This window comes from Ipomoea nil, unplaced genomic scaffold, assembly GCF_001879475.1.
Source record: "Ipomoea nil cultivar Tokyo-kokei standard unplaced genomic scaffold, Asagao_1.1 scaffold0415, whole genome shotgun sequence".
NCBI classification, from domain to species: Eukaryota; Viridiplantae; Streptophyta; class Magnoliopsida; order Solanales; family Convolvulaceae; genus Ipomoea; species Ipomoea nil.
In genome coordinates this window covers 1,985,394-1,999,367 of record NW_017616843.1, presented here as the reverse complement: position 1 = coordinate 1,999,367, position 13,974 = coordinate 1,985,394, and the positions used below count along the sequence as shown (strand labels likewise).

Below are 13,974 nucleotides of genomic sequence, written 5' to 3'. Positions count from 1 at the left end.
TAGAGTTGTTCAGGATTATATATGTATTCCTCAGTCGCAAAATGGTTTTCTTATATCTACCTATATTGTACTCAACGCGTGGGAGTGGGTTACTCAGCATTATTCGCTAACAGTTATTACACCATATGTTTTTCAGGTATTGATTAGTAGCTTCGGAGCGCGCTAAATGGACTCGTGGATTTAGCTTAGATAGCTCTAGTATTAGTTAGATGGCATGTGTGCCTTGAATTGTATTTGAATATTGATTTGCGGATTACGCTTGTTTAGTTAGTTTAGCCTGTGCACCTAGGTTCTCAAACCTAGATGTGGCATAGCACCCTGACTCGTATGTTTAGCTTCTGCCCTGTTTGGTTAGTAACGATAGATTCGCCTTTATTTCATAAGCTTTAAATATTTTAAAAATTAGGGGTGTTACAGTTATACTGACCCAAAATTTGCACTCCTTTAGCTGCCAAAAATCGGCCCCCGTCATCGCAAAGGACACAGCCTAAACCCGTATAATTATTCCCTTCGTCAAATGCATGCAGTGTCCATATTCAACTTCAGACAACCTGGGGCTGGCAACTTCCAAGTAGTCGAAACGGTCTACATTCCAGTACTTTCCTTCATCACCTCATTAACTGCCTTCCAAATTGCAAGATGTGAGAGTGCGGTGTGTATTACTGTATTGCTATCAAAGGGAGAGGTTTTCCAAACCTTGTCATTTCTACTGCCCCAAAGACCCCAACAAAGCATTACAAACTTACATTTCATGTCATCAGATAGCTTTGCTAATAATTCAAAAAACCAATATTACCTTGTTCATGCAATGTATTCGGCATGCCCACAACAGACCAAACATGAGCAGCGTGCGTGCAATCCTTGAACAAATGGTAAGAGGACTCCTCGACTTGGTCGCACATGTGACAAGCCAGAGTACTTTGGATTTGCTTCACAATTAATGCATCACACTTGGGCAGCATTAACGAGGATAATTGCCAACAGAACACCTTCACTTTAGGTGGTACCTGCAAGTTCCAAATCAGGGGCCATGGCTTATTTTCATGAATCTATCTCACCAACAACATTCGATAGCAAGACTTAACTGAGTACTCCCCCTTAGACTCCCCATACCCATGCATAAGGGGGTTTTCGCAAACTTACTGGGATGTTTAGAATAATTTTCGCATCACACACCTCAAATATGTCATTCACGCATTCCACATCCCAACCAAGGCCTTGATCATTAAATAATGAAGAAACAGGAGCCTCCATAATCGTATCATGTAGTGTGGTACGTACGTAGGGGTCAGCAGCAGTGAGTAGCCGCGGATCAAGGCCTATTTTTGTACTCCAGCCATCACCTATACTTTGTCTACAGCCTGGCTTGATAGCATCCCTTGCTTTCCAAATTCCACGCCATATAAATGAGGGATTACTACCGGCAGCTGCATCAAAGAAAGAGTAGTGAGGATAATAACGACTTTTATAAATACGAGCTATGAGCGACCCTGGTCTTGTAATAAGGCGCCACGCTTGCTTACCCAGAAGAGCAAGGTTCATCTCTCGTAATTTTCTGAAGCCCAAACCCCCTTTGTCCTTTGGCATACACAACCCATTCCATGACTTCCAACGCAGTCCTTTCCCGTCTCCAATTGTTCCAGTCCACCAATACTTATTAAGGATTGTTTCGATTTCTTTGCATAGCCCGATAGGTAACAAAATAACCATCATAGCATAACATGGTAAAGCTTGGAGAATGTTTTTCAGAAGCACTTCACGCCCCGCACGGGATAGGAATTTTGAATTCCAGCTACGCACACGATTCAGAACCTTATCTTTTAAAAAGCTCAATATCGCCTTCTTGTTCCTACTCACCAAGGAGGGAAGCCCAAGATATTTCCTAATTGTATCACCTTGACTAACTCCAAGGATATTCACAACTTCACTTCTATTCTTCTGCGGCACATTTGTACTAAAACAGACCAATGACTTGTCAAAATTTATTTTTTTGTCCAGAGGCAGCTGAGTAAATATCCAAAACCCCTTTCAAATGGTGACTTTCCACACTATTTGCACGAAGAAACAAGAAATATTCATCTACGAATAGGAGATGTGTAATTGGCATGGCCCCTCGCGCAACACTCACACCGTGCAACAAACCCCCGCGCATACGATTATCAATTAATGCACTCAAACCTTCGGCTACCAACAAGAAAAGATAAGGTGATAACGGATCACCCTGTCAGAGCCTTCTCCCCGAAATAATTGGTCCCAATTGTCGTGCTCATAAAGAATGTAGTACTTAATAGAACTAACCGTTTCAAACAGAATATTCACCCATTTTTGCTCAAAGCCCATTCTTACCAGAATAGCTCGGAGGAACCGCCACTCAACTCGGTCGTAGGCTTTGCTCATATCAATCTTGAGATCCAGGACCCCATCCTTACCTTGGGTCTTGCGCTTGAAATAATGATGAGCCTCGTAAGCCAGCGGTATGTTATCGGTGATGAGTCGACCCAGCACAAACGCACTTTGTGCCTTAGATATAAGCTTATCTAGAAGGGGTTTCATCCTGTTTGCACAAACCTTCGTGGCGATCTTGTATAAGATATTATAAAGAGCGATGGGGTGAAGGTCCTTCATAGACTCGTGATTTGCTTTCTTCGGAATTAACACCACAAAGGTGTCATTCGCTTTGGTTGCCAAGATTGCAGATTCTACAAAACTTCTGCAAAACATTGTCACATTTCCTCCAAACACTGCCTAGAAATGTTGAAAAAACCCAAGACCAAAACCATTCGGCCCCGACAATTTATCCGGGTGAATATGGAATAATGCAACCCGAACCTCCTCCTTGCTAACTGGCCGTACCAGTCGCCTATTATCTTTTGGCGTCACGTGTGAATTTATGCAAGCTAGGGCGTCATCCATTTCTCCATTCTCTGGCGTGAACAATTTATCAAAATATTCCACCATAACTCCTTCGACTTCATTAACCCCTACAGCCCATGTACCGTCATCCTTTTTCAGCTTTGTGATATTATCCCTCCTCCTCCTAGACTGAGCAGAGTTATGGAAAAATTTTGTATTTAAATCACCATATTCCCACCAGTGCTCTTTAGCCCTCTACTTCCAGTATGTATGTTGTTGATCCAGTATAGTTAACAACTCCTTTTCCACTCTACTATATTATGAAATACTAGTAGGGTCAATGCAAGGGCGTAATGCTTCCAAATGACCCTTGCACCGATCGATACGTCTTTGAAACTCTCTATTATAATTTCGAGCCCACCTCCATATGTCATGACTGCACATCTCAATCCTTTGAAGAATATCAATTCCTGTTGATTTATGCCAACTTAGCTCAACAATCTCTTTACACACATCCTCTCGCACCCACATATTGTCAAAATAGAAGCGTTTACAGCGAGAAGAATGCTCAATCACAGTCGGCATTAGAAGAATAGGAAGATGGTCGTTGTACGGGTAGGTAAGTGAATTTGCCTTAGCTCCTTCAAACATTGTTAACCAAGAATCTGTAGCAAGGATTCTGTCAAGTTTCTCCTCTACTAGGTGTACTATGAGAGCGGTGCCAAGTATATTGATACCCAAGACATATCTTGGAGACCACAGTCAGCAACTAATTTTATAAAACACCTTAATTTTAGTTATTTAGCCTATTAACTGCTAACTTTTTAGTAGGCTTGTGCGTCGAACGGTTCGGTTCGGTTCGGATACTCCGAGGGCCAAACCGCACGGATTTCGAATTATTATTTTTAAACCCAATCTCATTGTATCAATTTGTAAAATCTTTTCGGTTTTATAGGATTTCGGTTGAGGACGGGTCGGTCGGATATCCGAATGCATCTCGGATATTTAAAATATAAAAACAAAATTAAATAATTGACTAAAACATGTAAAAATTAAGTAAAACTGAAAAAATTTACAAAAACATGTAGTGCACTGTGCACAAACTACATGTAAAGCTACTAAACTAGACAACTAGTACTTAGACAGTTAGACTCCAAAAAGTCAAATGGGCAAGGGCAATTATGAATTTGCTTATACAAAATGTAAAACTGTAAAAGTAGCCAATTTCTAAAAAACACTGCAGCAACCACCATTGCACCAAATTACCAAAATTACAGTAATTCAAAAAATATCCAAGTTCCTAGCTCAGATTGCTCAGTAGTTCCTACTTTAGCTCTAGCCTACTGTTCTTCTTCTTCCTGTCAATACTCAAAACTTAAGATGAATTAGCAAAAACAAAATAAGTTATAAAACTATAAAAGGTAGAAAATAAGATATTAAACATTGGCTCAGTAAGCTTTTTGTCCATATCAAAGTTAGGATTAAAGGCAAATTGCTACAACATCCCCATGAGGATAGAGCAACATACCAGCTTAATCCCTTATTTCAGATCATTGGTGGAAGCTTTCATCATTGCCATAACAAATAGTTAAATTATTTAAAGTCTTAAATACATAATACAATGATACATTACCAGCAGTACAGCACCCTTGAGTCCAACAACAAACTTACCAACTAACAGTTATACCACTGTGGCACTGTCCAGTGCACCAAGGTCCAAGGGCAGCAACCAACAAGTTAGTAAGTTACCAAGCCTCATTAGGACAACTGGACAACTAGGCAGCAACTAATTACTAATTAGTTACCAAGCCTCATGAGTCACGAGTAATACAGTATACAGATTACATTAATGCAAGAATATAAAGTAGTATAAAGTATAAAGCATAACATTACAGGAATCGTAGGAAGTGTAGAACCACCAATCCTCCCAGCTCCACTCCCACCATCAGCACCCAATTCTGCAAATACAAGGACAAGTTTAAAATAAAAGTAAATAGAAAATGCAGGAAAGTTAAGTGTTAGTATGTTACCTTGTTCAAATCTCTCCAATTCCTCCAGATTTTCCTCAATTGATATGGGGGTATTAGGCAGTCTAAGCCAATCCTGAGTACAAACCAGAGCTTCCACAATTTTAGGAGTTAAAGAACTCCTAAAAGGATCTAAAACCCTCCCTGATGTACTGAAGGCAGATTCTGAGGCAACAGTGGATATTGGTATAGCTAATACATCCCTAGCTACTTTTGAAAGGATAGGAAATCTTTCAGCATTCAGCTTCCACCATCTAAGTATGTCAAAAGAAGATTCTTCTTCAACTAATGCCTCAGCAAGGTAAATTTCCAACTCAGTTTTTTTCTTTCCCCCACTCTCCATTCTTTGTTTCTTAATCTGGGACTTTAACAAACCCTGGGGCTTCCCAACATTAGACTGTGAAGAATCAGTAGAAGAGATGACAGAAACAGTAGGGACAACAGTAGAAGGAATCACAGGAGCAATAGGGACAACAAAGGCAGCATAATCATCAAACAACTATGTAAAAGCTGCAACCACTTTCTCATAGTAGGTTTTACCTTTTAACTCACCATACATGTGTAAGATCTGTGCTGGCATGTACTCTAATTTGTCCCTGGGGTCAAGAATGTTTGCAAAGAATATCATCAAGTTCATCTTATCTATATCCCCCCAATACTTTTCAAATTTAACCTTCATAGTTTCCCCCATCAATTTCACAGAACCACCAGCTTCCACCATTCCATTCAATAGGCAATATAAATCAGAAATTTCAGAAAAAAAGTGTTAGATGTGACATATAAAGAACCTGAAATTCTTATTGTCATATCATAAAAACACTTCAACAGATTCACCAAACTCTTCACAGATTCCCAATCAAGAAAGTTAGGAATAGAATCACCCAAATCTGATTTGAAGGAAGAATCACTTTCTTCAAGTGAATAAAACACTTTCTCATAAAATATTGCAGATTGTAACATAAGATATGTAGAGTTCCATCTGGTTGGAACATCTAGACACAGAGAAGATTTCTTTTCAATCCCAAGCCATTCAGACAAGTCCTTAAATTTCTTAAGTCTAGCAGGTGAACTTCTCACATACCTTACAGCATCCCTAACCTTCTTCACAGAATCATCACACTGTTTTAGCCCATCTTGCACAACTAAATTCAAAATATGGGCAATGCATCTCATGTGAATGTACTTGCCCTTCACAGTAGATGTTCCCCAAGACATCAATTTCTTTTTTAAAAAACCTAGGGCAGTGTCATTTGATGATGCATTGTCCACTGTAATAGTGTAGACATTTCTAATACCCCAATCAAGCAAACAGTTTTCAAGGGATTTTGCAACAGACTCACCTTTGTGTGATGTGACAGGGACAAATGAAATAATTTTTTTATTTAGCCTCCACTCTTCATCTATAAAGTGAGCAGTAACTACCATGTAGTTAATTCTCTGAATAGAAGTCCAAGTGTCAGTAGTAATACTGACTCTTTGAGTGTTTCCCCTAAACATGCACTTCAACTTGAGCCTTTCCTCTTCATAAATCAAATTGATGTCCCTACTAATTGTCCATCTTGATGGAATCTTAAACCTAGGACAACATACCAGAATGAACTTCCTAAATCCAGGACCTTCAACAAATCTAAAAGGGAGTTCATCTATTATAATCATTTCAACTAAGGCCTTCCTAATAGCTTCTTGATTAAAGACCCAAGTTCCTAACTCACCAACAGTAGCAGGAGATGCATCAGAATTGGTAACAGCTTGAAAGGTCAGAAGTGATTGCCTTGTGTCTTTTGAGTGAGGGTTTTTAAGACAGTTAAACATGTGGGTTCTCAATGATGAAGTACCATGTTTTTTGGTCTCACATTTATATATTTTGGCACAATATATACACTTGCCCTCAATAGTAACATTATTCTCATCAACAATCTTTTCAAAATGATCCCACACAGGAGATCTGGATTCAACTACCTTCCTTTCCTTCGGAAGAACCGCAGCAGTAGGTTGCACATTCTGTTGATCATTATTTATCTCAACAATCTGAGCTTCCACCACTGTAGATCCATGAAGTGAAGAGTTGGAAGGTTGACTACCAGACTCTATGATATTTTCCATCTAAAGAAATGGAATACTATCAGTACAGTGGGAACCATTTCAAAGAATGTCAGAATTAGAGAAATCCAGAATAAGAAGACAGGCAGTTCCTAACTTCATCATTTTTCTAAATTTCATAATTGGGACTTTAAGGAATTAACTATTAAGGGTCATACATCCATAAACTTATAACTTATAAGTTATAAACATAGTAACATACAGGCATACATGGATACAATCATAGTATCACATTAATCACACAAAGTGACAAAGAAATCCAGAAATCAGGATGGTGAAAGCCTGAAGTTTACATTCATCATTTTACTGGATTTCACAATTCGTAGTTACAATTGGGGCTTCCACCATTTTCACCAACACAGGCAACATCCAATAGCCAACAGGGGTTAGGGACTTAGGGGCTTCCACAAACAATACAGACAAAGTATAATCAACAAGTGTAAGGGACTTAGGGGCTTCCACAAACAATCACAACTAAGTGATTCTAAAATGTCACAGTCCATATAATCATAGAAACCCTATTCAAAGGATCAAAAATTCACAAATAAGGGACAATTGACATGCAATCCGGAACTTCTCAACAGATTCACATTGTCACAGTCATCAGAATCATAGAAGCCCTAATCAAAGGATCAAAAATTCACAAATAAGGGACAAGTGACATGCAATCCGGAACTTCTCAACAGATTCACTTTGTCACAGTCATTAGAATCATAGAATCACAAATAACAACAACGTATCACAATATATAAGAGTATAATCTAAGTATGTCTAAGATTAGGGTTTAGAGATTACTTCGTTTCTCCAAATCAAACCCCCGAGAACAAAGGGCTTCAAATCCGTGAGACCGTGACAGCAATCTACAATCCACCGCACCGGCCACCGGTCGTCCAGACTCTAGAATAGGGCTTCTACCGAACAATATTAACTAGCTTCCACCGGAGACTCAAACTCAGAGAGAACGAGAGAACTCAGAGACTCAGAGTCTCACAGAGTCAGAGATATGGAGAAATGAGACGTAAGAACTAACTAGGGTTTCAGATTTCAGAGAAGGAAGACGAGACTCACGAGAGAAGTTCAGAGAACGACTCTAGAGAGTTCTCAGAAGTCAGAAGAAAGACGAGGAAGGTGCGGAAATGAGTAGGGTTTCCTCCAAAGGCAACATATATACACCGCTTACACGACGTCGTATACCTTAGGGTATACGCAGTCTTACCCTAATTCGGGTTGTCGGACGGGTTCGGGGGGATTTTATAACCCCCCAACCCGCCTCGTTCTAACCGGCTACGTGGCGTGTGAACGGTTCGGGTATGCTAATTCGGGCTCGGATTCCACCCAAGTGCATATATTCGGGTTCGGGTCGGTCGGGTTTTTCGGGTGGGTCGGTTTATGCACAGCCCTACTTTTTAGTTTTCAAAAAAAAAAAAAAAACACTATTTACTTTTTAGCTAAGAGTGTCAGACAGAGCTTAAGTGAAAATATAATTATAATTGAAAGATTAAAATAAATAAAGAAGTATACTCCCTCGATACAAAACATGTTCATAAATATTCTGAATATTTATTTTAAAAATTCATTTAAATTTTTGAATAAGTTTATAATGTTGTATGTAGTCTAAAAAGTTAGATTCGGAAAATGAATGAACGAAAAATGTGCTTGTAATTTGTAAAACGTGTTTTGCTATATATATATATATATATATATATATATATATAGGGAAGGTTTCAGGTGCGGGATTGGTTTCCTGTGCGATTGAACCCACCTTAAGCATTAAAATGGCGCACCTTAAGTACACAAATCACCACGCACCTTAAGAACACAAATCACTCACCTTAAGTACATAACCCACGCACATTAAGCATATAACAAAACACATTAAACACAAAATTCACGCACCTAATATTCTGAATATTTAATTTTTTAAAAACATTTACAGGGCGTTTGGTTGGAGGGATTTTAAATTCCTTTCCCACTTAATTCCCACCTAATTCCAAAGGCCATTAAATTCCGTAGTTTGGTTGGAGGGAATTGCAATTCCCCCATTTTCATAGAATTAAAATCCCATGCCCCCCTGGTATTTTTATTCCTGGGAAAAAAAGATATTGATGAGTCAACATTACCCCTTCCTTTTTTAACTTAAAATTAATGTCTAACAACAATAATGGACATTTTTGACTTTACACTACTTATTTCCTTTCAATTCCCATGTATACCAAACATTGGAATTGAAATTCCCAGTAATTTTATTCCTGTCAACCAAACACTGGAATTTAAATTCCCACTTTATTTTCAGTAATTCAACTCCCATAGAATTATAATTCTTTTCCCACATAATTCCCCCCTCCAACCAAACGCCCTGTTAAATTGTTGAATAATTTTATATTGTTGTATGTAGTCTAAAAAGTTAGAAAATGTGCTTCTAAATTGGAAAATTAAAAAATAAATAGAAATAGAGAACGAAATGATTAAAAAAACTGAGAAGCCTCTGATATAATGGTAATAGAAGTATAGAACGCTGTGAAAAATGACTTCGGTAAGGTTCCTCTTTCTGGGCTGAAAATGACTTCTTCACTAAAGCTCAAAAGGAAAAAGATGGTGGTTTAAATTTGGAGAACCCATCAGGCGCTAGTGGACTGAAGATGCTCTGGCCTGTTATCCTTCCACTGCAGAGAGGAGGAGGTGTTCGCTGCTCTGTGAAACCAGCCTGACGCGGTGCCCTCCTGTCTAAGAGACGAGAAGCCTCCGCCTTCGCAGAGACTCCACAACCGGACTCACCACTTGGAACGGGCAAGCCAGTAGATAGCACCCCCGAGCCCAGCCTTCAAAGGTAAGCCAAATTATTCCACCATTCTAATGCTCCCACTTAGGTTACAGGCTCGCGCTACCAAGCCCAGCGAACATTGCTTCTACCTATGGACTTATTAAGAGGAAATATTCCTCATTTGGTTCCGATGTGGGATTGTGCGAGCCTTTCATGGGTAAAAAATGGAGCAGAGAACTCTGATGTACTTATGTTTATGCCTGGTGTTTGACAGATATGAGACTTACGCTGTATCGTTGTTCACAAAAAACTTAGGAATGTAGATGAAGCCTTGTTTTTTTTGATATGGAAATTGCATCATTTTTGTTGAAGGAGGGCTTATATGTGAAGCAGAGACATAGCCTGAAAGCTTTGCTTCACTGACCGGAATGGCAGAGATGGGTTAGCTTTTATTCATTTCCATTATCAATTTCATTTCACCCTTACATTATTTTCCTACTTTTCTTTTTTTATTTAGTTTAAATTGTGCGGGCAGAAGTTTTAGAAATGAATTGAAGTTGCAGCGGCGGTTTGTATAGATTGGTTATTTGGAAAGCTTAGTAGTTTTGATGATTTATTGAGTTTAGGGGAAATTAGGGCTGTGATTTGAGATTATGCATAAAGATTTGTTGTCATGCTAATTTGTGTGCAATTTGATCTTTCTGCAGCAAATCTTGATTGGTGTCATTGGAGATGTTCAGGAAATTCCAGCTTCTGAGCTGTCTGATTGAAACATTTTTTTGTCTTGAACCTTTATCAAGGAAATTCCAGCTTCTGAGCGGTTTCTGGTCATTTACCTCTTCTCGTCTGATGCTTAATTTTTTGTTTTTAAAATGTTTATACTTAGTATGATGAGCTGCAAAAGACTTGGTTGAGCAAAAGGTGTGAGACTATGAGTGCAAAGTTAGAGAAGTTTACACAACTAATTACATGCTTATAGGAAGCTTGGAATCACTGAAGGTTACCAGCACAGTTCAGTGTTCACACTCAGCCAGTGATTTTATCATTACTGATAATGCAAGGAGTTGAGGACTATAACCTTCTTTTTTATCAGTAATTTTGTCTGCTCATCCCACCACCTAATTATATTTCTACCCAAAAGATTGTGTATTTATACTCCACCACATTGTTCAATTTGCATTGATCCCTACTGTTGACCATCAACCACTATTATCTACATATATTCTTTTTTATAATACACTGGTTTTCACATCCCATAAGATGAAACTAATCTGGCCGAATCACGGTCTGTCTTCCGAAGGGTGTTCGTTTTGAAATTCAAGCAGCCACTCAAAACATTGCCCTCGTTTCAATGTAAGGAAGGAAGGGAATAGGCCAAGCCCCTTTGTAGGGCCTATGACCTAGCCTAATTAATTAGGCCTAGTTAAGTCTGACTTATTTAGTAAAAAAGTCGGGTTTGGGCTCATTTCTGCAGCAAATCTTGATTAGTGGCATTCGAGATGTTGAGGGTCATTACCCTCAGCTCAGTTTGCAAAATTGCCATCAGCTTCCTTACTTTTGCAGTGTATACTAAAACAATAGGAGTCAATATAAAAATTGGCATAATGTTAACAATCTTGTAAAATCTCATCCTTTTTGTGAACCATTTACCACTTCAATTTAGAAAGATATTTAGAAGATGAATTTTGCTGAAAGCATCACCCTTAAAACTATATTTTGTAGCATTTTTCTTATTTCGAGGGACAGAAATATGCATGAAATAAAATCGGTCAAAAATTTGTTTTTGTCATATTTGGTGGTAATTGAAAACATTTAAGGTTTATGAAGCTCTTGAGCTTCAATTCGGATTGTAGCTGCAGAAGTTGCTCAAAGGTTGAGGCTACCTCTTATTTCCAAAGATGGTGAAGATGAAAAAATTGAGAATTTGAGTGTACTCTTAAGAAGTTCCCTTGACAGCACAAGTCCCAGTGTCGCAATGAGCTCTGGCTCCAAATTCAACAAATTTCACTAATGGGAACCTCAGCTCAACTTGGGCAGGTGCTGCTATCCATGGTTTGACGAGCTTTGACTTTTTTGATTTGATTGAGAAATTGGTTTGCAAGTTTTTGTTGAGTTATCAAGTGTCTAAGTTGTATATTGCCATTCTAATTTCTAATTACTTCAAGTCTTGAACTAAGTAATTCTAATGGAACATGTTAACACTTGTATTGTTCTGATATTTTAATTAGGACATGGCAGATCGAATACCAGATATTGATTTCGCGTGAGGTCGGAAATCATTTAGATGCTAAATGTGAAAACTTAGCTGATGCTGTTGCTATTGATGACATTGGTCGGTTAGCATTGCATCCTTCTATTCATTTATGTTTTTCATTCTTCTTGATTGTTCAGTTTGAATCTTTCTCTGTTTTATATGCTTGCTATCAGCTTAGGCTATCTTTGTATTTGCTATTGTCCACTGGTTGAATGTTAATAGTTTGGGCGTCAAATGAAATATCTTAAGCTATGCTGCCTTTACAGTTTACAGATTGGTGAATGTTTTAGATATATGGTATTGCAAATGAAATATATATGCTGCCTTTATCTTCTCGTCTGATGCTTAATTTAAAATGTATATACTTAGTAGGATGAGGTGCAAAAGACTTGGCTGAGCAAACAGTGTGAGACTATGAGTGCAAAGTTGAGGTAGGATAGGATTCACCCATTGCTAAGTGTGGTTGCACAGATCAAGGAGGAAAAAGGAATGCCTGGAATGGAGAAAATTTAGACTACATTTCAGGTGAATCCAGACTGTTCATTCATGCGTTTTCATTCCAGTGCTAGACTGAATGCAAAATGAAAACTTTGGCAGGCTCGATGAGAGAAAACGTAGAAAAGATTTCATAACAGAAAGGAATTTGCTCTATCCAACTGAATTTGAGAAGACGTTATCTCAAGAAGAGAAGGATATATGGCGACGCTATGATGCCTTCATGCGTTTTCATTCCAGGGAAGAGCATGAAAGAACTACTTAAGGCTATAATCTCAGAGCATAGAATTCTGAAAAGAATAAAAGAACTCAAGGTTGGTTGCTCTCATTCCTGAAAAACATATTTACATGTATGATTTGCTTTTCTGAAAATACATCAGTCTTTCTTTATTGCTTTTCTCTCTGCACTTGTTACTGTTGACATGAGTCCCACATGGCCAATGGGAGAGTTGAGATAAAGAAATGGGTTTTATACTGCTATGTGTTCAACTAGCTAACTGGTTGGATTCAACCTTACAGTTGTGGTTTGAACTGATCAGATGCCCCCTGTCCATTCATGATTTTAACAATTTTAATAAGTTTAAGGGTTTAATTGAAGGTTTTTTTTTTAAAAGTTCGAGGAGCTAATTGCACTTTGGTATATAGTTGGAGTGTCTATTTGACCATTATCCCAAACACGAAAAAGATTTTTATATCCTTGTACGTAAAGATTCTTTTAGTTTGGGGTAGAAGTTTGGATTGTTTTTAGTGTTAGACATTTGATGGTGAATAGCATGAGTTTAACTTGTCACATTACGAGAATTACAGGAGAAACAAGTATGTGGTGACATTAGGATGCCGCCGCCACATTATCTTAAGATGCTAGAATTGATGACAGTACACATACAGCGGAGACATCACCAAAATGTCTGATGCTTATACCTTCTTCCAAATCAAAACAACCAAAGTGGATAGAGTCTATGATATGCTTTTGAAGAAGGGTATTGCTCCATTGTGAAAATAAGTTGTTCATTCGTAGATTATCTATTCTTTAACGGCTGGATGGAGCGAGGGTGTTTTAGTGGTACAAATGTGCATAATTCATCTTTCCACATCAGGCTGCATGGTTTCAAACCTACGCCATCAGGATCCTCTGATAGTGTAATGTTGTATAACCAAAACCATAAATTTGTAATTTTAAACTTAGTTTTGTCCAATTTCATTGTGTTTCCAATTGATACATATGATTTGAGAGGCTGTGTGCTCATAGTGTCAGTTCCCAGCAAATGCAGTGATATACTCATGCATGGTTTCCTCATTACTGTGGAGAAATTTCAGTCAGGCATTGCAGTGTAGATCCCTTTGACATGTTTGGGGATACCAGGTTGAGGAGAATCTTTGAATCTTGGTTTCAATTTTGTGTTGAAATTGTAGCAGAGTGATGGTGATAAGATTTCCTCAATTGGTATACCATGGATTAAGGTCCATCTTGCATTATGGACTCT

The 13,974-nt window shown here is 38.3% G+C and overlaps 1 protein-coding gene and 1 long non-coding RNA gene across 6 annotated transcripts; one reads left to right on the top strand and one right to left on the bottom strand.

The window, feature by feature from the left end:
- Positions 1-5,379: 5,379 nt before the first annotated feature.
- On the bottom strand, positions 5,380-6,983 carry LOC109172191 (zinc finger BED domain-containing protein RICESLEEPER 2-like). Its single transcript, XM_019321339.1, has 2 exons — positions 5,669-6,983; positions 5,380-5,591 (listed from the first exon to the last, which is right to left on the bottom strand). Exons 1-2 carry the CDS (start codon positions 6,981-6,983, stop codon positions 5,380-5,382), a joined length of 1,527 nt encoding a protein of 508 aa, XP_019176884.1.
- A 2,576-nt stretch (positions 6,984-9,559) lies between these two features.
- LOC109172281 lies at positions 9,560-13,736 on the top strand. 5 transcript variants are annotated; one of them, XR_002052708.1, is made up of 6 exons: positions 9,560-10,182; positions 10,449-11,778; positions 11,970-12,073; positions 12,365-12,520; positions 12,593-12,804; positions 13,298-13,736. It is a non-coding gene; the product is annotated as an uncharacterized LOC109172281 (long non-coding RNA). The 5 variants fall into 5 exon arrangements; XR_002052709.1 differs by having other exon boundaries at positions 10,449-12,073; positions 12,368-12,520; XR_002052707.1 differs by having other exon boundaries at positions 10,449-12,073.
- The last annotated feature ends 238 nt before the right edge of the window (positions 13,737-13,974 follow it).

What these genes read in the sequence shown, in the direction of transcription:
- LOC109172191 (XM_019321339.1), bottom strand. Translation starts at nt 6,983, where the DNA reads ATGGAAAATATCATAGAGTCTGGTAGTCAACCTTCCAACTCTTCACTT. An exon ending in TATGACAATAAGAATTTCAG is followed by an intron (nt 5,592 to 5,668) that starts GTTCTTTATATG and finishes GAATGGTGGAAG; the next exon opens with CTGGTGGTTCTGTGAAATTG.